General features: G+C 51.0%; 7 protein-coding genes across 7 annotated transcripts; 5 read left to right on the forward strand and 2 right to left on the reverse strand.

Annotated features, from left to right (window-relative positions):
* Positions 1–84: 84 nt before the first annotated feature.
* On the reverse strand, positions 85–3,162 carry Z519_11333 (uncharacterized protein; the record flags this gene model as incomplete). Its single annotated transcript, XM_016769045.1, has 1 exon — positions 85–3,162. One exon carries the CDS (start codon positions 3,160–3,162, stop codon positions 85–87), a length of 3,078 nt encoding a protein of 1,025 aa, XP_016614891.1.
* An 820-nt stretch (positions 3,163–3,982) lies between these two features.
* On the forward strand, positions 3,983–4,693 carry Z519_11334 (uncharacterized protein; the record flags this gene model as incomplete). The annotated part of the gene is made up of 1 exon (XM_016769046.1): positions 3,983–4,693. One exon carries the CDS (start codon positions 3,983–3,985, stop codon positions 4,691–4,693), a length of 711 nt encoding a protein of 236 aa, XP_016614892.1.
* Positions 4,694–5,397: 704 nt separating this feature from the next.
* Positions 5,398–6,252, forward strand: Z519_11335 (GTP-binding nuclear protein GSP1/Ran; the record flags this gene model as incomplete). The annotated part of the gene is made up of 4 exons (XM_016769047.1): positions 5,398–5,466; positions 5,560–5,652; positions 5,702–5,855; positions 5,915–6,252. The coding sequence occupies 4 exons, from the start codon at positions 5,398–5,400 to the stop codon at positions 6,250–6,252; spliced, it is 654 nt and encodes a 217-aa protein (XP_016614893.1).
* A 1,101-nt stretch (positions 6,253–7,353) lies between these two features.
* Z519_11336 (uncharacterized protein) lies at positions 7,354–9,618 on the reverse strand (the record flags this gene model as incomplete). The annotated part of the gene is made up of 1 exon (XM_016769048.1): positions 7,354–9,618. One exon carries the CDS (start codon positions 9,616–9,618, stop codon positions 7,354–7,356), a length of 2,265 nt encoding a protein of 754 aa, XP_016614894.1.
* A 2,098-nt stretch (positions 9,619–11,716) lies between these two features.
* Z519_11337 (uncharacterized protein) lies at positions 11,717–13,096 on the forward strand (the record flags this gene model as incomplete). The annotated part of the gene is made up of 1 exon (XM_016769049.1): positions 11,717–13,096. The coding sequence occupies one exon, from the start codon at positions 11,717–11,719 to the stop codon at positions 13,094–13,096; it is 1,380 nt and encodes a 459-aa protein (XP_016614895.1).
* Positions 13,097–14,103: 1,007 nt separating this feature from the next.
* Z519_11338 (uncharacterized protein) lies at positions 14,104–20,525 on the forward strand (the record flags this gene model as incomplete). The annotated part of the gene is made up of 2 exons (XM_016769050.1): positions 14,104–19,566; positions 19,623–20,525. 2 exons carry the CDS (start codon positions 14,104–14,106, stop codon positions 20,523–20,525), a joined length of 6,366 nt encoding a protein of 2,121 aa, XP_016614896.1.
* Positions 20,526–22,504: 1,979 nt separating this feature from the next.
* On the forward strand, positions 22,505–23,065 carry Z519_11339 (uncharacterized protein; the record flags this gene model as incomplete). The annotated part of the gene is made up of 1 exon (XM_016769051.1): positions 22,505–23,065. The coding sequence occupies one exon, from the start codon at positions 22,505–22,507 to the stop codon at positions 23,063–23,065; it is 561 nt and encodes a 186-aa protein (XP_016614897.1).
* Positions 23,066–23,098: the final 33 nt, after the last annotated feature.

Raw genomic sequence — 23,098 nt, forward strand, 5'->3', positions numbered from 1 at the left:
TTCAAAGTAATCTCCGATGGTGCGATAATCGAATGCACGATACCGACATTGTACACATGTCGCCGACGACTGACGTTGGGTGCACTATTTACTTGAATACAACATGTGTCGAAGCCCATCAGCTGATAGAAGCTTCAATATTCCAAGCGGATTGCTCCATCGTTTCTTCCTGCCCGCTAGCCCCTCTTCCACGATCTCCGGCTTCTCTGTCATCTCCTTCGTTTCAGCATAAAATATCTCTGCTGGATCCTCTGGTCCTACCTCGGGCCCTCCTGTATCATGACTGATCTTCTGGCTCTTCGTTCCTCTCCTTGCCAGACCGTGGGGACCTTGGGATATAGACAACTTCCTTGAGACACAGTTCCCTATCATCCGGCTAACCACATTGTCCATAGTATCGACCTCTGGTATCTGATGCGACTTCGTTCTCGCCGGGGTCACCTCGTCCAAACTTTCTTTGCGCACTTCAAAGACGGGTGTCGAATGTTTCGACTTGCTACGTCGGCTCTCCATCGACATTTCGAACGACTTGCGGCTTGTAAGCGACAAACTTCCAGACCGCCTCGAAAACGGCGCATGGATGGATGCCAAACTCAGTTTTCGGACCAACGAGCCTGCCGAGGCTCTGATTATCTGACCACCGCGAGAGCCAATCATTCCTGGATATGGCAATTTCTCCTTTGTCCACACATCATTCAAGGTAGATTCGAGCCTTGCTCGCTCTGACCTTTTTGGTGCTAGGACAACAACCTTGTTGGATGTCATATGTGACTGAGATCTGTTGATGACCGAAGATGATGGTTGACGAAACTCGTGCAAGTCTTGTGGATTGTGTGTGTTGCGAATGATGACTTGACAGATGTTGGCTCGATTTCCCACCGTGGCCGCCCTCTGCACCGAAGGATTCCTGGACAGAGTCGAACTTTGCTGACTGTACACCTGCCCGATAGATCTGAGGTTGAGGCTGATGCTTGAGGGAATCCGGTTCAATAGCTCGTCCATCCTCCTTTCGGGAGCATCCTTGTTTTGTAGGCCATCCTTCCATGCATTTTCCTCTATTGCCGAGCAGGCACTCAAGATGAACTCATGTAGGTGACCACCAACCTCGAAACATATCTTCCACGTGTACAGGGTCGAGTGACATTGAAGTCCCCGACCATCACTGGCGGATTCGATTCTAGTATCCGGTAAATGCAAGAAAGCGATCACTTCGAATTTTGCAGTGGTTCCTGCGGGCAACGCAACGACGAGACTGGTATCGAGCAAGATGCAGAGGGCGTAGCGACCATCGACTCTGTTGTTCTTTGTCTGCCAAGTCACATGCAGAACACCGCTCAACCGGATATTTCCCAACATTCGAAACTGCTCGGCCTGTAAAGATACTTTATCGTAGATCAGCCGCGTCTGAAGCGACCATCGGCGCTGAATCTGAGTTCGAGTCTCATGGTTATCCGTGGCTTTATTGACGGTTTGAACAACTTCTCTCAAACACGTTAAGATTGCTTCCAGGTCAGAATGTGCGCTGGGACAGTCCGCCACGGGTGTTTGCTTCAAGAGATCGTCAAAGAGAAGAGGGTATTTGGTCATGCGCTGTATCGGTTTGATAAGGAGATCACCAACTGTAAGACCTTTCCTTTCATTTTGATGTTTGTGGTCGAGAGCAGCAAGGGACCTTGCTAATGATTCAATTCCTGATTCATAAGTTGACCAAAGTGTGGGAGCATGTCGCTGCAACTCATGAGCAACGAGACTGTGATTGGCACAATACTCCTCATAAACCAGGAAGTCACTCAAGAAATCCTTAAAAATGGCCGCCACATCAGTAACATCTCTTGGCTCAGCTCCGCCTAGGTACGTCCGGCCGCGGGATGCTTCGGATGATTCCATGGAGCTGCGTGTTCGCCGATGGCTGCGACCCATCTTGACCGCGGCACTGGACTCGAGGCTTTTCCACCGTTTACGATAGGGAGGTGATCCGAGATGCCGGGGTGAGGTGGTGTCTGCCCACTTTCGTGCTGCAGCCTCGTACGCGGCCTGGTGCAATCGTTCCAGGAGTCTTTCATGGACAGAGAGAAGATCATGGACGTTCCTTAGGACCGATGTCCTGACCCGGCCTACAACCGTCATCGTTGTTGCCAGGAGAGTCGAATGTAGGTAGATTAGTGCCTTCAAATCAGCGATATAGCTCTCCTCACTCGTGACTAGCTCCACAAGAATTTGTCTCCTTTTGATGGCTCTTCTGAAGGCCGCCTCATCCACGGATGCTGCCGTTGGTGGACGGTCACTCTCCATTGAAGGCCTCGCGCCCGAGCCAAAGATACAAGAACTGTCTGTTGAGCGACCGATGCGGAGAGACCGAGGAACAAGGCTGAAGCTTGCATTGCTGAGACTCGCTGTTTTCATCGTATGCACGAAGCCCGATGATGCTGTGGAGTGTCTCTTTCGGTGCGAGACGGAGTGCGGCCCTGTCTTTGGCCCGTCTTCGGTGGTATCCACAAAAAATGATGTCTCGAAGAGAGATTGAGAAGGCTCATCAACAGCGCTAAACCAGTCACGGGTGTGTTCTCTTATGTGCGTAATCAGATCTTGACTTTTTTCCTGCTCTGTGGAGTATGGTTCCGTGAACAACGACGTGCGAAGCTGATGTTGTACCCGAACTCCTAGGTTGAAATTATGGCGCAGGCCGGATGTGCGCTTTTCCTCGTTATGCAGTTCTGCCAACGGTTGGCGTGCCTGACTTGTACTAACAAGATACCTCTGGGTAGGTTCGATTTCGCCGCGCGGGTCTGCATGGCTGGGCTGGGCGAAGAGCAATCTTGCGTCCTGGACTCCTGGCAGGGAATCGTAGCATTCCGAATGTACTTTGGGGCCGTTGGTGGAAGACTGCACTGAAGTTTGACGAACTAATCCTCGAAGGATGTTCTCACTGCCCAGCAGATCACGATCCGCTTTGTCTGTCTGCGCAGGAGCCGATGCAAAGGAGAGGACAGAAGAGGAAGATGCTTGAGAATCCTGATGAACGCAGAATGGCTTCAACGAGGCCGAGGAGATGGTTGGGCGGGAAGAATATGCTGATCGGGAGGCACAATAGATGTTCGCTCTGGTATCGAAATGTCTGCTGAATGGACTCGCAATAATGGACGGCAAAAGCTGAGCCGTCATGATTTATCATAGAAGATAAAGTAAGCTCGCAAAAGATAGGATCTCAACAATGGAAGACAAAATGAGAGCCAACGGTCAAAATTCCCATCTGAGGGACCAAACGACCAAGTTTGAAAGGGTTCCCAAAAGTTGAGTGATAAGGCATGGCAAAATTGAGAGTGAGAAGGTCGCTGAAGTCACAGAGAACTTTGGAACGGCCAGTTTCCAACCTGGCAGGTGAAGGAAGGTGGTGTCCAGCAACCGTTAGGGAGAAGGAGCAAGACTCTGGTCATGGGACGAGTCGAACGCATTTCTCTGCGCTATTCGTGGCACAACGAATCGGTTCCTTACCTGGATACTATTTTTCAAAATTCGATGAGAGCAAAACATCACAATGAAATTGTCTGTGGAACATGGGCGTCGAAGCCACCGAATGTTCAAGTTGCCATTTGTAGCATCAGAGAGCGAAATACATGCGGCAAAGCGGCCAGCATCTGTAAAGGACTGGATAACAGAATTACCAGAGCCTTTCGATTGAAAGATAGGGATCATCTTGTGAGGATGCATTACAAGATGATCAAGACTGGAGTTCGTGATTGATTCAAGTGCAGAGCACAGAGCAAAGTACCCAGCAGTCATGATGGATTCAATCGGAACATCTCCGGGAAAACTATGATCCCTTCACTCGCTCCCACTTCTTGCACTTCTCCAATCTGTGGGTGGCTCCTATTTTGCACCTACGCGTTCCATGAGTTGCCTACGCTCGACATGGTCCCTTGCCCGAACATTCGTGTTAGCTGGCTTGCTCCCGTTATCCTAGCTGTGCACTTGATGAATGACCATGGGACTCCCGATGGATCCTAATCTCGCAGATATTCATGTCCCAAGCGGACCTACGTCCATCCACCAGGCCGAGTCGTTCGAAGGTCTCACTCTACATCAGCTAATTGCACGCAAGGACAATCTCGAAGCAGAACTGAAGGCTTTGGGTGCAGTCCTCGACAGCCATGGAGTCACCATGCAGACAAGTCTGACCACATTTGATGGGTTTCCGAGATCAGATATTGATGTGGCGCAAGTCCGGGTTACAAGGGCACGCATTGTTGTCCTCCGCAACGACTGGAAAGTTCTGATGGACAAGATCGAGAAGGGTCTTCATGAACATCATGCCAAGTACCAAGCCTCGGACGAATACAAGAACTCACTGAATCAGCCCCGATTACAACCAGAACCTACTCCTACTCCCGAGCAAACACCCTCCGTCCCTGAGACTCCATTTGCAAAGGTGAACAGTGTTGAGCCCGGCAGTCCTGCGCACGAGGCTGGTTTGAAGACAGGCGACCTAATCAGAAGATTTGGCACCGCAATATGGTCAAATCATGAAAGATTACGCAAAGTTGGGGAAGTGGTGAGCCAGAACCTGGGTCGACCCATCCTGGTTAAGGTCTCTCGTGGCACAGGAACAGAAGCACAAGAGATGGACTTGAGATTGACTCCAAGACAGAATTGGGGCGGGAGGGGTACACTTGGGTGCCACATTGTTCCCTTATGAAGTCCATGGTTGGAATGCGCTACGAGAAACCAGGACATGAATTCACACAGGATTACAGGGACGACGGGACCTTATGCAAACTCAATAGCAATCCGCAACCCGGTCAGAGCCGGTGTCGATACTGAAGTATAACTCACAAGTGAGCAAGTGAGCCACAAAAAGTGCAAGGATATGAGGAGAATCGCGGATAACGAACGGCAAGATGAAATGCGCTGTGGCTACTTGGGGAACAACGGGTGCTTTCTCAGTGTGCGAATGATTTCCCAGATGAAGAGCTTCTAATTGCCACCGACAAGACATCGATGGATCTCAGTCAAAGGCAACTTGTGTGAAGATAGAAGGCCACTCATGTTGTAATAATAGTTCTAGGTGCTCGATTCGACAAGTAGACTTGGGTCGCCCTCCATCAGTGTTCGGTTACGGAGGCAAACATGTGTCGGTCACGTGCTCTGCAATGATGCAAAAATCGCAGTGATGCCGCTGGAATACGCCAAGCGCTGGCCTTGAAAACAAACCGACGCCTTCAACTTGCGCTTGCCTTCACTTTCCCCAAGATACCATCAAACATCTTTCTCTTCATCTCTCCCCACTACCTTTCTTTGATACAACACCACTCTCAAAACCGTAGTTTTGGTGTAAACGCAACATTTTCGTCGGTATTCCCCTCACCCGACTTCAAAGATCCCAACAACACCACAATCACAATGGCGGAAGCTGCTCAGAACGTTCCAACCTTCAAGCTCGTCCTGGTCGGCGATGGCGGTACTGGAAAGGTAAGGGTCATTGAAAACAAAGTCTTCTTGTCGCTCGTTTGAACATCAAGAAATGAACGTGTTTGCATATCACAATACTGACGGTTATCATAGACCACCTTTGTCAAGCGCCACCTGACGGGGGAGTTCGAAAAGAAATATATCGCCACCCTTGGTGTCGAAGTCCATCCTCTAGGATTCTCAACCGTACGTCTGCCAGATGTCCAAAGCGCATACAGTTCTAATTTCGATTCAGAACCTTGGGCCAATCCAATTCGATGTGTGGGACACCGCAGGTCAAGAGAAGTTTGGCGGTCTTCGTGATGGTTACTACATCAACGGCCAGTGCGGTATCATCATGTTTGATGTCACTTCAAGAATCACATACAAGAACGTTCCCAACTGGCACCGTACGTCGAACCACCTTGAGCACACGATTAGAAGAGTATAGGTCTGACCAAAACTGCAGGTGATCTTGTGCGCGTCTGCGAAAATATCCCCATTGTCCTCTGCGGAAACAAAGTCGACGTGAAGGAGCGCAAAGTCAAGGCCAAAACCATCACATTCCACCGCAAGAAGAACCTTCAATATTACGATATTTCCGCCAAATCCAACTACAACTTCGAGAAACCCTTCCTCTGGCTGGCCCGGAAATTGGTCGGCAACTCTCAACTCGAGTTCGTGGCTGCCCCGGCTCTTGCTCCACCCGAGGTTCAGATCGACCAGGCACAACTCGACCAATATCACAAGGAGATGACAGAGGCTGCGGCAATGCCTCTGCCAGACGAGGAAGACCCTGATTTGTAAGCGATGACAGCCAACACCCTGCGTTTGGGTTGCGCTGTTGTGAATCAGAGGATATCGACGGTCAAGGAACTGGTCTAGCGAGACGACAGAAAGAAGGTCGTGCTGTTGCCATCATATCTAGAATGAAGGGGGATGGCTGGTGTGGACGTGTCAAGCCTTTGTGGCGGAGGCATCCGCCATCCTGGAAGTGATGTTGGGAGGTAACGGCGGAGTCTTGAGGAAGTGATTCAATCAGCTTGGCAAGTGGTAGAGGAAGCCAAAACGAAGTAAATCGCGACCTTTCCCTCCTCCCATGCGAAACGAATGGCCATTGCGATAAATTATCTGGAGTGTGACTGCTCTTAGCTTTTTTAGACTAGTTTTAGCATAGCGAGATGAGAAAGATCATTGCTTCAAACCAGGCTAAATTCATGAGACTTGATCGAATTTAACGTTACTCAAACGACGCCTGAGACGAATCTGAATGTTGTTTTGGATTATATACATGGCCAGACTGGATGTAGCGGAGTACGAAGACTGTACCTATATATACATGCCCAATCCCTCCTCCAAAGCGGATCAACACTTTCCTTTCAACTTTCCCCCGGCGGTGGCGCTAAATGCAACGAATCCCTAAGTTCCCTGCCCGGTCGCTATGCTTGAAGCCTAAGTCTGTTTGCTGTGTATGTATGCGTGTGTAAAAGACAAGATGGAGAATCGAAGGGGTGGGGATAGGTCGTTTAAAACATAGAATCAGAACCAGGGTTGGAGAGGGGGAAGGCTAAAACAAAACGGAAAAAAAACAAAGGTGAAGGGAAAACCTGTCGCAAGATCGTAATGCATAAGCCACATCCACGTCCCAAATCCACGTCCAGTATCCCGTAGCCCCATCCAAGAAGCAAGCAAGTCAAACCATATATACCAACATAGAAAGGGAAGTCGAAAAGAAGCTGAACCAGGACCTGTTATGGCCAGGTTTTGTTCCTCGATTCCCGATGCGGCGCCGTCCAGCATGAGAGTTCGCTCACGAAAACAAAGTGAAGGCGGCACCTGCCTCGAAGAGAGGAGCCTCACGAAAAAGAAAATGGTCCCCAAAGAGAAGAAGGTGAAAAGGGGATCGGATCAATAAATGTCGACCCTTAGGAACCTCTCCTCCTTGCACCGTTCTGTGAGGATTGGATCTATCCCATCGTCGTCGTCTCTGTCGTCGTCGTCGGCGTCAGCCGCGGCCTCGGTGCCGTCTCGCCGAGGTGAAACCTTGACCTTTTGTTTCTTGCGGATACGATCGTCGCGGTAGCCCTCAATATCCAAGCCGACATTTCTCATGACGGCCAGCATCGCCCGGACGTTCAACCTGATGGCCTCAACCGGAGACTCGGCATTCATGAGATACCTCGTCAGGTTTGGGAAGAGGACGCCGAAATCCGACTGTGACAAGTGTGCGGTGTTGGGGACCAGGTAGAGGTGAGGATCTAAGGGAGATGGCGTATTGGGGTTCGGGGCGACGGAAAATTTGGGGAGGTCTAATGGGAGCAGTGAGAAAGGGGAGAAGGATAGGTTGAATTTGTCAGGGTCGTCATCGTTCACGGAGGTGGTATTGGCGTTGACCTTGACGTTGGAGACCGAGGTTGTGCTGGAGACGCTGTCGCAAGTGGGCGATGGGGAGGAAGTGCGGCTGGGTTGTGCGGATGAGGCAGGCGTCGATAATGAGGATGTCGAGTCCGACGGCGAGACGGTCGAGGAAGTAGTGACGTCGCTGCATGTGGATGATCGAGATGCTGAGGCGATTTCCGAATCTGCCTCTGCCTCTGCCTCTTCGTCTACTTGTGAATCCAGCTCGATGCTTCCAGAAAATAGGCCGTCGTCGTCTTCTGGCTCAGAGTCTGGCAGTGGCTGCCTAACCGCTTCACTCATTGAATCTTGGTCGATTTCTCTCCCCATGTCTATGTCAATGCCTTGCGCTTCTAACCCTCCTCCCCTCCATGCTTCAAACCCGCTACGTCTGTTTGTCATTATCTTGTCCAATGGGAACTCATCTCCAGGAGTCGCGAAAGGCGTTATGAACAACTCATCCCCATCATCTGATTCTAGATCTACACCCCGATTCGCATCAAATCCTCGACGTGAGGTGATCTCTGGCTCTTGTGCGTCTGGAGGAACCTTGTCTCCCCGCGTTGCCACGAGCTGCGGTTCCGACTTCTGTTGAGGCTTGGCGGATCTAGCAGCTTCGCGTTTCTCCAGCGTGTACATGGCCTCAGGAGGGCTTGCGGACAGCGTGGCCTTCATCCGGTTCAGTAGTTCGGGGTATTTGTAGAATTCGGAAGAAATGATTGCGACGACGTTCGTGGGCGGGTGATTTTCGCCGTCAGTAGTTTTGCGGTGGTAACATGGCAGAGGCTTTTCCCAGAGCCATTTAGTCAATCCGGCGCGCAAAGGCATGGCCCACAGGTCGAGTAACATGACGGGTGACTCTGGTGTGATTTGCCTGACCAGCTCACCGTTATCGGCCGGCTTGTAGAGAGGACGCCAGTCCAAGTCATTTTCGAACTCGGTACCTTTGAGTGAGGGCAGGAATTCGTGATAATAGACTGATTTAACAAACTGGACAGTGGTACAGGCACCGAAAGAGTGGCCTGCCCACGTTACGCGGCCTGGTCGCAGATCAAGAGCGTCTTTTAATGACGCGCCCGCCTTCGATTTGCTCCGCGCCGCAGCGTAGTTGGAGAAGGTCTCGCCGTTATTGAAATTTGTCAAGACGGTGAATAACTGTTCCAGCTCCCACAGTCGTATCCTCAGTTGCGCATTGCGAGCATTGAGGACTTTGGTGGTGGGAGCGTGAGGGTGTCTTTGATAGGGGATTGTGGTGGATTTGCGCCCGTCAGCGGAGCGGATAGGGGAAATAGGGGCGCTGCCATCGCGATGCTCGGGGGCCGCGCACACAATCCCAAAACTGGCCAAGGCAGCGCACACTGCGCTGTAGGCATTGAAATTCCCTCCCAACCCATGGGAAAAGATTACCAGAGGATACTTGGAGGACGCCTCCTTCGGTAATAGTGGTGCCTCTGCTACTGCTGGGATGTTGGTCATGTTGATCAGAAACGGGATGAGTGAGATCAGCGATGAGACACGAGGGCCGGCCCCGAGAAAAGTTGCATATGCCTGGTTCCATTCTCGTTGCGGTGTTGGGAGCCAGGGAACTGACGTCTTTGATTTTGCTTTTGGCGTTGTGGGATAAAACAGGCGAAACTTGATGGTTGTGATTTTGCGCTCCGGGATTGGCGACGACGAGGGGATTTCAGAGACAGGAATCTCCCATTCAGTGGTGCCGACTTTGTGTGGCCCAAAGGGTTCAGGAAGAGCTGGAACTGGGCTCAGCCGTGGAATCATGATGACCAGGTGTTTTCGTTCTTTTCCCCTTTTCCTCCCTCCCTGGAGATCGCACTTGGGGAAGTAGCAAGTGGTCTCGTGGCTGGGGTCTGGACAGCAATTTTGGGAGAAAATGACTCTGCATACAGGCCACAGCGAAGGACTCTAGTATTTACACAGAAGTCTATCGATAGCTAAACGGAAGAGTGGATTCCCTCGTGTTATTGTAAGGTTTGAAGCTCAGTGAGAAGGTGGAACTTTAAGGATAGGAGTAAAGGCACGGAGCTAGTGAAACGCCTCATGATGATGGAACATGGGGGTCGAAATTGTCATTTTATATCAAAGCGGCTTTGTGGCTGCCACTCGCGTGCTCACCTGCTTTGTTCTGCGAAGGATTTTCTCATCCGAGCGAAGCTGATAGGCAGGCACAGTTACCGGCAGCAGACGGCGAATGATATGGCTGGTGCATGTTGGAAGATGGAATAGCGATGTGGTACCTCGTAGTTGATGTCATTGGGGAGAGCCGATTGTCCCTTCGTGACTTGGGCTGCAGTGGTGGCATCCACTGAGAGCCTGGAAGGCATGGAAGAGTTCGGGGAATTGGATGGAACCGGCAAAGTCAGCGTGGCGACAAGTACCAAGGAATTGCAGGGAATTTTCAATTGAGCGAGCCAGCCACTACAAACCACGGGAAGCACAACTTTTTGGGGCGCCCGAGAAAAAGAAAAGGATCCCACACGGTTGTTCCAAGGCACCAATGCACCAAGGAGCAAAGATGCAAGTATTATTACCGAGTACGGAGCAATTGTTACTTGTTTTGTGTGAGTGGGTGCTTGGAGTCGTCGGCCGTGAGAGTGGTACCGTACCTCCTGGTACAAGTATAGTAAGTATGTATCACTCGCCAGGTAGGGAGCTCGGTAGGCAGCAGGCACATCCCCTTCTCACTTTGCTCTCACTTGCTCTCACTCTTTGGTCACTGCTCACCACCCAACCCCACCACCACTGCTGTCAACCACCCGCGTTGACTATGATGATGGTTGATTGTTCTCGAGTCTGCTCTACTATATACGCTGTACCAGTATTTTACTTCTCATGCATGTTCCCCCACAATCGATCAACACGACCAAGTCCTTGACAACGAGGCCGGTGACACATCCTGATCGAGAATTCACGCGACGCTCCGAAAGAATGGAGTCTGGTCCACAGTCGCGGGCCTTCGGGCCTTCGGGCCTTCTCGTATGGTGGCTCGCTGGCCAGACCACGCGCCGAGGGTGCGGACCTTTGGGGGCTGGAAAAATCATCCTGTGCCAATCCCATAAAGCAAGCCTCCGTATGGCAAAAGCACAAATGTCACTGCATGAACCATGATGCTCGTCCCTTATCAATGTGATTGCCGCGGTTCAATGAGGCAAGATTGCAAGCACGCACTCAGCTCATCGTACGCATGGAGTATCCATTCGCGTCAACGTTCCGGAATGGATGATAATAACATCGCGCTGGTCCAAAGGATTTTGGGGGACCAAGAAAAACACCAACACGGGGAATTTGGCGCGTATCAGCCACGAAATGCAGCCAGTTATGCACGAAATATGCACCTCAGGTCCAGCCTCCTGCTTCACCGACTCGTGCGACCTATGGTCACGTCGTTGTCCTCCATCGCGCTCTCACGACCGTGCCACAATCGCGATATAGCTCCTACAAACTATATGCACCCGACGTTTTCTTGTCCTCCAAATCCACAACGGACTGGAATTGTTCCCCTTTGGTGCCTCTGGCTAAACCTCTAACTATATGTCTTTCCATCTGTCACCCATTTCAATTCCAGAAGGTAAGCTCCTGTCCGTTTTCAACAGTGTTTTCTTGCTGGGCTGCCTTACCCTCGAGATCTTACAATTGCCATTCTGCTGTCGTCGGTTGATCTCGAGGCAGTTGTTGCTATTGTGGCGATGAGGTAGCTGTACTTTCTCCCTCTGTCCTTGTTGGTTCCAGATTCTCCACTCTTGTCCTTTCAATTTACATTTATATACCTGCATGTCCTCATACATACCGTCCAAATTGGTCCTTACGGCGGCCACCAAGGAACACTTGACACGCTGTCTAGCTATGTTCCACACCAGAAATGTCTTCAACCGCATTCGCCGCATTCTGGCGGACCGACCTCGCCCGCGAGTGCTTCTTGTCTCATTTGCAAAAGGATGATTTGCAGTCCCTACGACTCGTCAACAAAGCCTTCGCCGACGACATTGCTCCCACGCTTTTCAAGAACCTGGACATCCATTTCAATACAAACACGTTCTCGCGCAGGTCGCGCATGTTTGCATTGAATAGGATTGGCCACCATGTGCGAGGCCTTTCTTTCATCATGCCACACCATTCCGACACCTTCCTGCCTCCACTACTCATACCAGGAACTTTGGAGGAAGTCACCTTTATCTATGAACCCCGGATCAACAATTCAAGACCGCACTCCTCTTCTAGTTCGTCCTCGTCCTCGTCCTTCTCCTCAGCTTCCAAATATGGCTCCTGGGAGACGAATGACCTTTTGGTCAAGCAATATCCTCCTTTATTTCATGCAGCCACCAACCTGGACTCATTCTTTCATGCACTTAGCTCAATGCCGAACTTACAGCATCTTCAAATCTCTTGCCCTGGTCAACACCCAGGCCAGAGATACCGAAAAGATATTGTCGACTATGCTCTGATTTCGCTAAGACTGGCGGTGGAAGCTGCCAAACCAAGTCAGCTAGAATCGTTGACGCTGGCCCCAATACATCCTGCAGCCGTATTCCACCTGCGTCCTCACCTGAGCATCGGGTCATCCCCAGCCTCCTCTCGGGTCTGGAGGCGCATCAAGTCTTTGAACATTGAAATGGACGGCTTCGAGTATGGCCGTGACCACCCGTCAGACCATCTGAAGATTCTCCATAGCTACCTGCAGACGTTCCAGGCTCTGGAGCACTTGAAGTTCCAGTGGCTAGGCATCAAGGGGCCCTGTCCCCTCGCTCTTCACATGGAGCCATGCACATCACGCCCAACATCTCTAGACTGTTCAAAGGCGTGCCCAAATGCTAGTACGAGATCATCATGCAGACCTCTCAGGTTCCGGCACTTGAAGTCCATGCATCTTAGTAATGCGAGCCTGGATGCTGTTCAAGCTTCTGGGTTTATCATGTCTCATCGAAAAGTCCTGCACGAATTCCAGTTCGACCGATGCCATTTGAGATCCGGGACCTGGGATGATGCCTTGGCTCCATTGACTCGCATCGTCGGAAACGACAGCTGGAAGCAGAAACAAGAAGAAGTCATGGATGTGCCAATCATGCTGAGTCCGCTCGATGAGAAGACCGAAATGGATTGTGTCCAAGATCACCTATGGGATGATGTCTTCCGCAAGAGCAAGGGTCTCCAAACTCTCCGAAAAGTTAGCCTCAAGACCAAAGAGCTGCTTCCGGAACAAGTAAGACGACTGTTGAGAAATGCTAGGGTCGCGTGGCATTAAAAGAGCCGGAGACACCATTCTTGAAGGGTGGTGGGCGAGTTTACGATGTTATATCCTCACGATCCATTTCAAAATGCATCGGTTTACCGCCAGCTCTGGCTACTGTTCCCAGAGTGGTGTGTGTATTCTACTAAGGTAGCAGAATTGATACAACATTCATTTCCAGGGATGAACTTGTGTGAATGATGGGTGGCCTTACAAGAATCGGTTGCCCGTTGAGCTGAAAGAGTGCTCATACTAAAGGAATTTTGCGCACTATGAATCAGAAGCAGTAATTCGATCGCCTTTGGCTGACGTGTTTCTTCCTAACGTGGGCCACGCTGGCTGAATGTGAGGAGCCTGGAAGTTGGTTGGATCCCCTGAAAATAGTACCACGGGTGCCAGGAGTGAGGGAACTGGACGAGTCTGCCTTGGGGGGCTTCAGCCTCGATCCCACCAGGCCCGACAGTTCAATGCTGCGTCCTTTGGTGGGCAGGTAAGTGGCTTTGGTGGCTAGTTAGCGGGCCTTGTTTCAAAATATAGAGGCCCCTTTTTCCGGCTAGTTAGGTGCCCTGGTGGTTTAGGGCACATTAAAGGAACCGCCGCGCGTCCAGCCTTAGGCCGGGAACCGTCCTGCCGCATCAGCGCTTTGCGTTTCAACACCCAGAACTTGCACATGCGGTTTGCTGTCGCTGTCTCCCGCAGAGAATGAACGATCACAACCTCATCTACCCTGTTCTCGCCCTGCCATTTCACTTCGGCCCTTTGCGCAATATAGATCATATTATTCGCTCGTTTAATCTCTGACTGTTGCGTTGCGTGCAGCATCCTCCACACATCCTCAGGCATTGCTGTCGCGATTGCGCTCGCGCTCCTTCTTTCTTCTCTTCCAGACTCAAACCAGGGGCATCACACTGTGCAGAATAGCGGGCACAATTCGGTCCTCGAACGCCATCGCCATGTTGCGCTGTGTCCTGAGATAGCATGTACTTTCAACAGCCTACTCCTTCTAGGGTCACAATACAACCATGTCCTCTCGCGACAAGACCCCCCCTAAGGCGACCGGCCCCCAGTCAATACCTCTTCGAGATCTCTCAAGACCTCCCGATAGCGGACCAGACGAAACAGATATCTCAATCAGCGCAGTCTCAGGCCACAAGCAGAGACATAGTCGCACCAGATCTTTGCTAATCGGACGCCGGACCCCCAATTACGCTCGATTGGATGACGAGGAGTCACCAGCAAGAGGAGGGCCTTCTTCAGAAACTGTTGGAATTTCTGTGGGAGGAGGGAGTGGGAGGGAGTCCCCCCTCGAAGATGTAGAGGGCTTTGCGGCAGCGACGGTGGGACTGGATCTTCAGCTACCTTCAACGCCGCCCAGTGTTGGCTTACGACGACCAAGCATTATCACTACGCCTGCTGGTGGGGACCTTCATGAAGTGGAAAGCCCCTTCTCGCCTCCAGACTCCGATACCACTCCCCTGACGACTTCACGCCACCTGCCGTCCTCTCTCAAGACATCCAGCTCCATATCCAGAGGCCAGAGGCATGATAGACAAGGAAAGAGGTCAAGCGTTCACTGGACGGATAGTGAATCCCCTGCCATTGTGCGAGGGCGAACTTCGCGCCTGGGAGACGATCTCCCAACTCTCGATACAAGCGCTGGAATGCATCGCAAATTGAGCTCTGCAAGTGGGATCAGCCGTCTGACTTCCACTCAAGACGAATCTGGTGAAAGATCGAGGTCTTTGTCACCATCTCCGTCTCCAATGGCGAGGGCGAACTCCATGCTGCGAGAGATCTCACAACGTGTGGTCAACCTGAGCAATGATTCCGATATGGTCGAGCAGAGTATCCGGCGTAAGTCTTCTATACGGCAGCACAGGCGCCCAAGTACCTCTGCCCATCCTTTGCCTAATGTTCAAGACGAAGAAGGAGCACAGCCCCAGCAAGCTCCTCTGGAGAAGGTCCCGTCAGCCGAAGTTTTTACTGAAGCCTTCACCCCAATAACCCCAGTTCATCACCCGAATCCTCTCGTCGGCAAGACCTGGGGTGTTTTTGGGCCAGAGAACCCCCTCCGCAAGTGGCTGTGTGAAATCCTCGTCCATCCATTGACCGAGCCCACCATTTTGGCTCTGATCGTCGCTCAGACGGTGTTACTGGCCGTCAACGCTGCATCAGATGCTGTTTACCTACAGACTCGGACAAAGCGATGGGGAAGCACCGGTTTTGACTACGCCATCTTCGGGTTGTTTGTGATCTATACTCTGGAACTCATTGCCCGAACTATTGTGTCGGGATTCATCTCGAATCCTCTGGAATTCAGCACGATAAATCGTTCTGTAGGCTTCAAGAAGGCTGTTCTTCAAAAGGCTCACACTCTATTCGCTCCCCAGGAAGCTCGAGAGACGCCGATGATGGCCAATGATGCACCTACTCAGCCATCAATTGTTCGCACCTTCACAGGAGTCCCCGATCCTGGAGGTCCAGGCCATACAAAGCAGCAACAACGAATACGTTTGGCCCGTCGCGCCTTTCTACGACATTCCTTTAATCGACTCGACTTTGTGGCGGTTGTTTCCTATTGGATCTCTTTCGTAATGCAGATCAGCGGTGTTGAAAATTCGAGTCACGTTTATGTCTTCAATATGCTCAGCTGCCTCCGAATTCTACGTCTACTAGGCCTTACCGCCGGGACATCAATCATCCTCCGAAGTCTGAAAAAGGCAGCCCCTCTCCTGGTTCACGTGGCCTTTCTCATAGGCTTCTTTTGGTTGATATTTGGCATCGTTGGTGTACAGAGCTTCAAATCAAGCCTGCGGCGTACCTGTGTCTGGGTTGGGAATGACGGTTCCGGTCAAAACTACAGCCTCAATATCGCGCCCGACAATATTCAGTTTTGTGGGGGCTACCTCGATGCTGTGACAGGAGAGGCGATGCCGTGGCTCAAAGGCGATGGCTCGAATGGAACGGATAGCTCTAAAGGATATATCTGCCCGCAAGGCTCCCTGTGTGTCGAAGGGTTCAGTGGCCCCTACAACGGCACAGTCAGCTTCGACAATATTGGCCAATCACTCGAGCTCGTCTTCGTCATAATCAGTTCCAATACCTTTTCCGATCTCCTTTACTATCTTACGGACTCGGATTATCTTGCCGCAGCACTATTCTTTGCAGCCGGCATTGTCGTTCTGAGCTTGTGGCTTGTCAACTTGTTGGTCGCAGTTATCACATCTTCATTCCAGATCATCCGCGAGGAGAGCAAGCAAAGCGCATTCACAGCTGAACACATTGATGCGCCACTCTTCGATGACGATCAAAGGGCGAAACGGAGCCAGTTGAAGAAGTTCTATGACAAAACCCATCTCTTTTGGGTTCTCATCATTGTCTTCGACCTGATCGTCCAAAGTCTGCGTAGTGCAAGCATGGGCGACAGCCGCGAGACTTTTATCATGGACTGCGAGACAGTTATCACATTCCTTCTGCTTCTGGAGATCATCATGCGCTTTTTATGCGACTGGAGACTTTTTTTCCATGGGAAAAGGAACTGCGTTGATCTTTTGCTCGCTATCGTCACCACAGTCATGCAAATTCCAGTGATTCGGAACTCTGGTCAGCCATACGCGTGGCTCTCAGCATTTCAAATTGCGCGTATTTACCGAGTCGTCCTCGCAGTCAGGGTCACAAGAGAACTAGTCATGGTTGTGTTTGGCAATATTGTCGGTCTCTTGAACCTGATCCTCTTTGTATTCCTATTCACTTTCCTGGCCGCCATCCTCGCCTCGCAACTATTCAGAGGGGACATTCCAGCAGCAGATGCCGATGGTGTCGTGATTGGTGTGACATTCTTCGACATCTGGAACTCCTTCCTAGGAATGTACCAAGTCTTTTCGAGTGAGAATTGGACTACTCTGATGTACAATGCTACCCAATTCAACAACATCTGGGACACGGCGTGGCTGAGCGCCATCTTTTTCATCCTCTGGTTCGTGGTGTCAAACTTGATTGTGTTGAATATGTTTATTGCTGTCATCCAAGAGAGTTTTGACGTGTCTGAGGATGAGAAACGTCTGCAACAGGTGAAGGCCTTTTTGAAGCAGAAAGAAATGACTGGTTCGGCTTCCGGGAACCTTTCACTCGCCGCAGTCTTCAAGATGGGACGCGAATCAATCAGACACCGGGATGCTCTCGAATACGGCTCAGCAACAGTTGAACAGCTCCTCAAAGAGGCTGTGGTGAAGGACTTCCTGGATGAACAAGACGAGGGCCTTGCGAGGAGGACGACATCAATGCACCTTGACGAAATACCAACCGTCAAACCTGGCTTTTTGTCCAAGTACTGGGGCAAGATAACTGGTTTCTACGGTCAAGGAGAACCGAATCCGTTCTATTCCAGCGCAAAAATCAGTCGAGCAAACGAGGAATTTGACCCAAGAGCTGTGGCAAAAAGAGTGGTCATGACAACTGAGAACCGTCGACGTGCACAACGCCAGTATTTACAAAAACACCCGAAGTACAACGTGTCACTGTACATTTTCAAGCCAGACAATCCAGTGAGAAAGCTGTGCCAGTACCTAGTCGGCCCAGGGCGAGGAACTGAGCGCGTGGAGGGCGTCTCGCCTTACAGACCTGCCTGGTACGCCTTCTCCGCTTTCACATATGCTGCTATCGTCGCGATGGTCATATTAGCCTGTATCACCACGCCCTTGTATCAACGTGATTACTACTTGAACAATACGTTGAGCATCACCAACTGGTTTGTCTGGACTGATTTGGGTTTTGCAATACTCTTCACAGTCGAAGCGATCATCAAAATTATTGCGGATGGACTCTTTTTCACGCCACACGCGTACTTTCGAAGTGTCTGGGGCTTCATTGACGGTGTTGTCCTCATTACGCTTTGGATCAACGTTATCACTGCTATGTTCCGCGATGACGGTGTTTCTCGAGCTGTCGGGGCTTTCAAAGCGCTGAGGGCTTTACGCTTACTCAATATTAGTGACACTGCACGAGAGACGTTTTACTCGGTTATTATTGTTGGCGGGTACAAAGTCCTTGCAGCCGCGTTTGTTTCCATGAGCTTGCTGATTCCGTTCGCCATTCTGGGAGTAAATCTATTTAATGGCAAAATGCAAGCTTGCAATGATGGCGATTTCGGTTACAGTGCCTTGAGCAATTGCGTGGGAGAGTACAACTCTACGCCCTTCAACTGGCCTGTTCTGGCTCCCAGGCAGGTTGCGAACCCATGGTTCGACTTCGACGACTTCGGCAGTGCTTTATTCATCCTTTTCCAGATCGTCTCTCAAGAAGGATGGGTCAATGTGATGTGGTCCGGGACCAGTATCACTGGCACGGGATTACAACCGCAGCCATTTGCCGCGCAGGGAAATGCAGTCTATTTTATCATATTCAATTTGTTAGGCGCAGTTTTTGTCTTGACCCTGTTCATCTCTGTGTTCATGCGAAATTACACAGAGCAGACAGGGGTCGCCTTTTTGACGGCAGAACAACGGTCCTGGCTGGAACTGCGGAAACTCTTGAAGCAGATCTCACCTTCCAAGCGATCTCTCGGTGAGCAGACCAACAAATGGAAGAAATGGTGCTATGACCTATCGATCCAGAAACGGGGCAGATGGCAGAGATTCATCACCACGATATTGATCCTCCACCTGATTCTTCTCACCATCGACTTTTATCCTGAGCCAGCGTGGTGGGAAACTGTGCGGGAATACATTTTTCTTGGGTTTACGATTGTGCTGATCGCCAATATCATCATCAGGATAATTGGCCTCTCATGGAATCGATTTCGACGAAGCTCATGGGATATCTACTCGATCCTTGCAGTATCAGGGATCTTCATCACGTCCCTGATCTCTCTGTCGAAGGTCAACAGCGGAAGTTTCCAACAGCTCCGCAAACTTTTCCTCGTCTCAGTCACGTTCCTCCTTATCCCGCGGAACAACCAGCTCGACCAGCTTTTCAAGACTGCCGCCGCTTCGCTCCCACTGATCGCCAATCTGCTTGCAACATGGTTCGTGTTGTTCCTAGTCTACGCGATTGCCTTCACCCAAGCGTTCGGTCTCACACGTTTTGGACAAAATGAGAGCAACAATGTCAACTTCCGCACCGTCCCGAAGGCCCTCATCCTTCTGTTTCGGACCAGTATCGGGGAAGGGTGGAATCAAATCATGGAAGATTTTGCTGGTCTTGAACCACCTTTCTGCGTAAGGGAAAATAGTTTCTTCGCGAGCGACTGTGGCAGCCCCGGCTGGGCCAGGGCACTTTTCATCTCGTGGAACATTATCAGCATGTACATTTTCGTGTCTCTGTTTGTCTCGATGATTTTCGAGAGCTTTTCCTATGTCTATCAGCAGAGCAGCGGGATGTCCATTGTGAGTCGAGATGAGATTCGACGCTTCAAACAGGCCTGGGCAGAGTTCGATCCAAATGGTACGGGTTTCATTTCGAAGGAGCAATTCCCTCGGCTTTTAGGGGTAGGTTTGATTTGATGACGCTTTTTGTTTGTTTTACTCTTACTGACAACGATCAGGAACTCTCCGGTATCTGGCAGATGCGAATCTACGACGGTGACTTTACCGTGGGAGCAATCAAAGAGGACTGCTCAGTTCAGCCAGGTGACCCTGTCAAACCAGCAGGGAGAATAGTAGACGGCATGGATCTCGACAAATTGGCGGAGCGCATTAACCAAATTCCCATTGCAGAGATTCGGCAAAGACGTGCACGGATCAACGTATTCTACCAAGAGGTCATGTTGACCGCGGATCCGGACCGTGGGATTCCATTCACAGCGGTGCTTTTCCTGTTGACGCACTACAATGTGATCACAGACTCTCGAAGTCTCCGATTGGAAGAGTTTCTTCGGCGGCGAGCCCGTCTTCAAAGAGTTCAGGAAAGTATCCGCAGAAACACCGTGGTCGGCTTCTTCGACACCTTACATTGGTCTCGAAAGTTTCAGAAAGCGGTCGAAAGGCGAAGAAATTCACGCCTGGTGGCGCCACCTTCCATTCCTGTTCCTGAGATCTTTATCGAGGATCCAGACGACAATGTGGAAGGCAGTAGCGGCACGGAGCCACGCGATTTCACCACAAGCACGCCCTCGTACACTCCGAAAAAACAGTCAGTCAACCTACCACCCATCGATACATCCATGCCTCCTTCGGGTTCTTTGCGAAACGCGTCACCGGTGGAATTTGATAGCTCGCCTCGAGGCAGCCCAATACGGGCGAGATTGGGATCAGTGGATACTAGCTATCACGGAGCATCGAGATCTTCTCCAACGACACCGACGCTAGACCACAGTCGACACAGCAGTAATGCCAGCGGGCTCGATGGGCAAGGCATGATGGAAAGCTTTGACAACTCAGCATGGGGCGAGAGTATCCGCAGAAGCTTCACAACAAGGAGAATACGGAGCAACAGCACCCGCGGATGAGTGAGTGATGGTCATACACTTGCTCGGCACGAATGTTTCACGACGACGAACGACCAGAGTCTTTTTGATTTCATGTCTTCATTTGTGAATATTAAGACGGAACGAGGTGGATAATGATGCTGGTGTTTGGAATGAAAATAGAGGAGCATAGCGAGGGCGTTTTTCACCTTTGATGTGACGAAATGAGATTGGGGTGGATGACTGAAAACAATATGCGAATTATGCGTTGGCATCCAGTCGTCAATGTGCATCATGCACCTCACATGGACTATGGGAAGTCCAGCGAAGTGAAGTTGACGACCGCTCTGTGCCTATCCAGCACGATCTTGAAATGACATACCTGTGGAATGACTTTGTATGGAGCATTAGTCTATGGCCCTGCAGGCCCTTGCAGATCCCCCAGGAACCGATTGATTGCACTTCTCGTATTGGTAATTGTGGTTAATTTCACACCCTGGTTCCTTCAATGGTGCTGATGATTACGATCGTCTACGTACATACGTAAGTACTCTTCATCATGTGACACCGGGCCAATGTTGACCTCCCTACAAGTAGAAGTAGGCCTAGTACATGCCTTCCCGCCGTCAGTTTCGTGCTGCCCATGACCGGTGACATTGTCAAACAGTTCTGAATCAGAAGGCTCTAGAATGGTGACACAGAGCACAAAATTCCACGACGGCATTCCTATAACCCGAGCTTCATCCTGCCCCTTCGGGCCCCTCGATCGTTCTACCTTTGTACAGAGGCGTGCCTAGGTACCCGGTAGGCGAGACCAAAATGCCACTCACCTGACACCAATCATCCTGAAGCTGCTAGACGCAGGCTTTGAGGTCGGTCGTCTGCCCCTGAAACGCCCCTTCGACGCCCCATCGCGTCTTTTAGATGAGATGAGCCAAGCGGATCAAACCTTGGCTTGGCTTGGCTCCGTATCCAAATGGTCTTGTGCGTGTTCGGCGTGAGTGTCAGCCGCGTCAAGCAAAGCCAAAACACGCCCCAGTGGCTGCTCGACCCTGGTTCAGGGTCACCAAAAGGGTCGCGGGATCCCTGGTTACCTGGTGGGTTGGAGCGCTGCATCGACTGCGGGAACTGACCGCGCCCATCGTCAGGGAGATCGGGAGGCACATTGGGGCTTGTTCACTCTCCGAAGCTTCCTCAGCAACTGTGCAACTATCTCGGATCTCTGCTGCACCATCAGTCTCCATTCTCTGCTTTTGTGTCAGGAACCAGTCGGATATCAAAGGGGGAAGGATGATCAGACGAGACCAGGGGTTGCTTTTCTACGGAGTAGTCTCCATACCTTGTCATGCCCTTCGCGAACTTCACAAGCTCCAAGACACTCGCGTTTTGACATGGAGCTTGTTTCCTTTGCGTATCCTGATGGTGTCTACCTTCCCCACCTTTCCTTTCAAAGAGTTTTCAGGAGCCTTCACGACCAGCCAGGCCCATGCTATGCCCATGACAGGAGTCGTGACATGTTCCTGCTTGCCTGGTTCCCACAATGTTTCTGGGCCGAACCTATTGTCTGCATGTCTGCGGATAGTTCACAAATGAGGGGCTGTCACTGCAGGGAAGCAGTTGGCCCATGCGGAGGGTGGCTTGTTGAGCTGTTCCTATACATACATACTGCCTTGCTCCGAACGGCTCGCCGCATATATTTTTTGATTTCGACGAATCCTCGCACGGGAACAATGCCTCATTGACCTCTTCAGCTTCCCCTCATTTCCAGCCTTTCTTGTACATTGTATCCATTCTTGGCTTCTACTTCTACTTCGATACATTCGTTGATATTGCCATAGTTCACCAGGGCAGCTTGTGCAAATCCCTTGGCAACTCTCTACAATTACCACATTTCCCTGCTCAAAAAAGAGCTCGACCTCCTGGCCAAGGTCGCTAGAGGCTAGAAAGAGCTTCTTACACTTGGGGACGCGGGAAGGGAGCGCAGAAAGCCGACGTCTACTTATTCAAAACCTCCAGGGAAGATGGCAGTTGCACAGTTAGTCTCTCTCTTTGAGGCTCTGAACGAAGAATCATCAATTAAACCAATCTCCAGCAGCTTTCGAAACCACACTTCGTCGAAAGTCCGTCTACATCTCCACACCATCTTCAGCCACAATCCTCTACACCGATCGTCAGCAAAGAACCCGTCAAGCACCGTGACGTCGTCCTCGTCTTCGTCCACGTCTTCGTCCACGCCCTCTTCATCCGTCAGATCCTCGCCCAGCTCCTATTTTAGCAGCTTTGCAGGCCGACAACGAGCACCTGCCACCGACGATGGTTCTGTTACCCTAACCCCCGTTTCACCTCTGTCTAGCCACAATATCCGTCGCCAACCGTCAGCAATCGACCTAGCCCTCGAAGCGGAACGATACGCCGACGAAGTTGAAATCATAGGACTGGGGCTATTGGAGCCCAGACCCAGAGCGAACACCACCGCCTCAACAACGTCCTCCACCCAGTGCTCGATGATGGAGTTTATGAATGAGACCATGCAAACGCCGGTGGTGCTGGACGGCATATTCGAGGTCATGGAACGTGCATGAACATGACCCTTGGGATACGTGGGGGGGACACTG

Source organism: Cladophialophora bantiana (assembly GCF_000835475.1).
Source record: "Cladophialophora bantiana CBS 173.52 unplaced genomic scaffold supercont1.21, whole genome shotgun sequence".
Classification (NCBI taxonomy): Eukaryota; Fungi; Ascomycota; class Eurotiomycetes; order Chaetothyriales; family Herpotrichiellaceae; genus Cladophialophora; species Cladophialophora bantiana.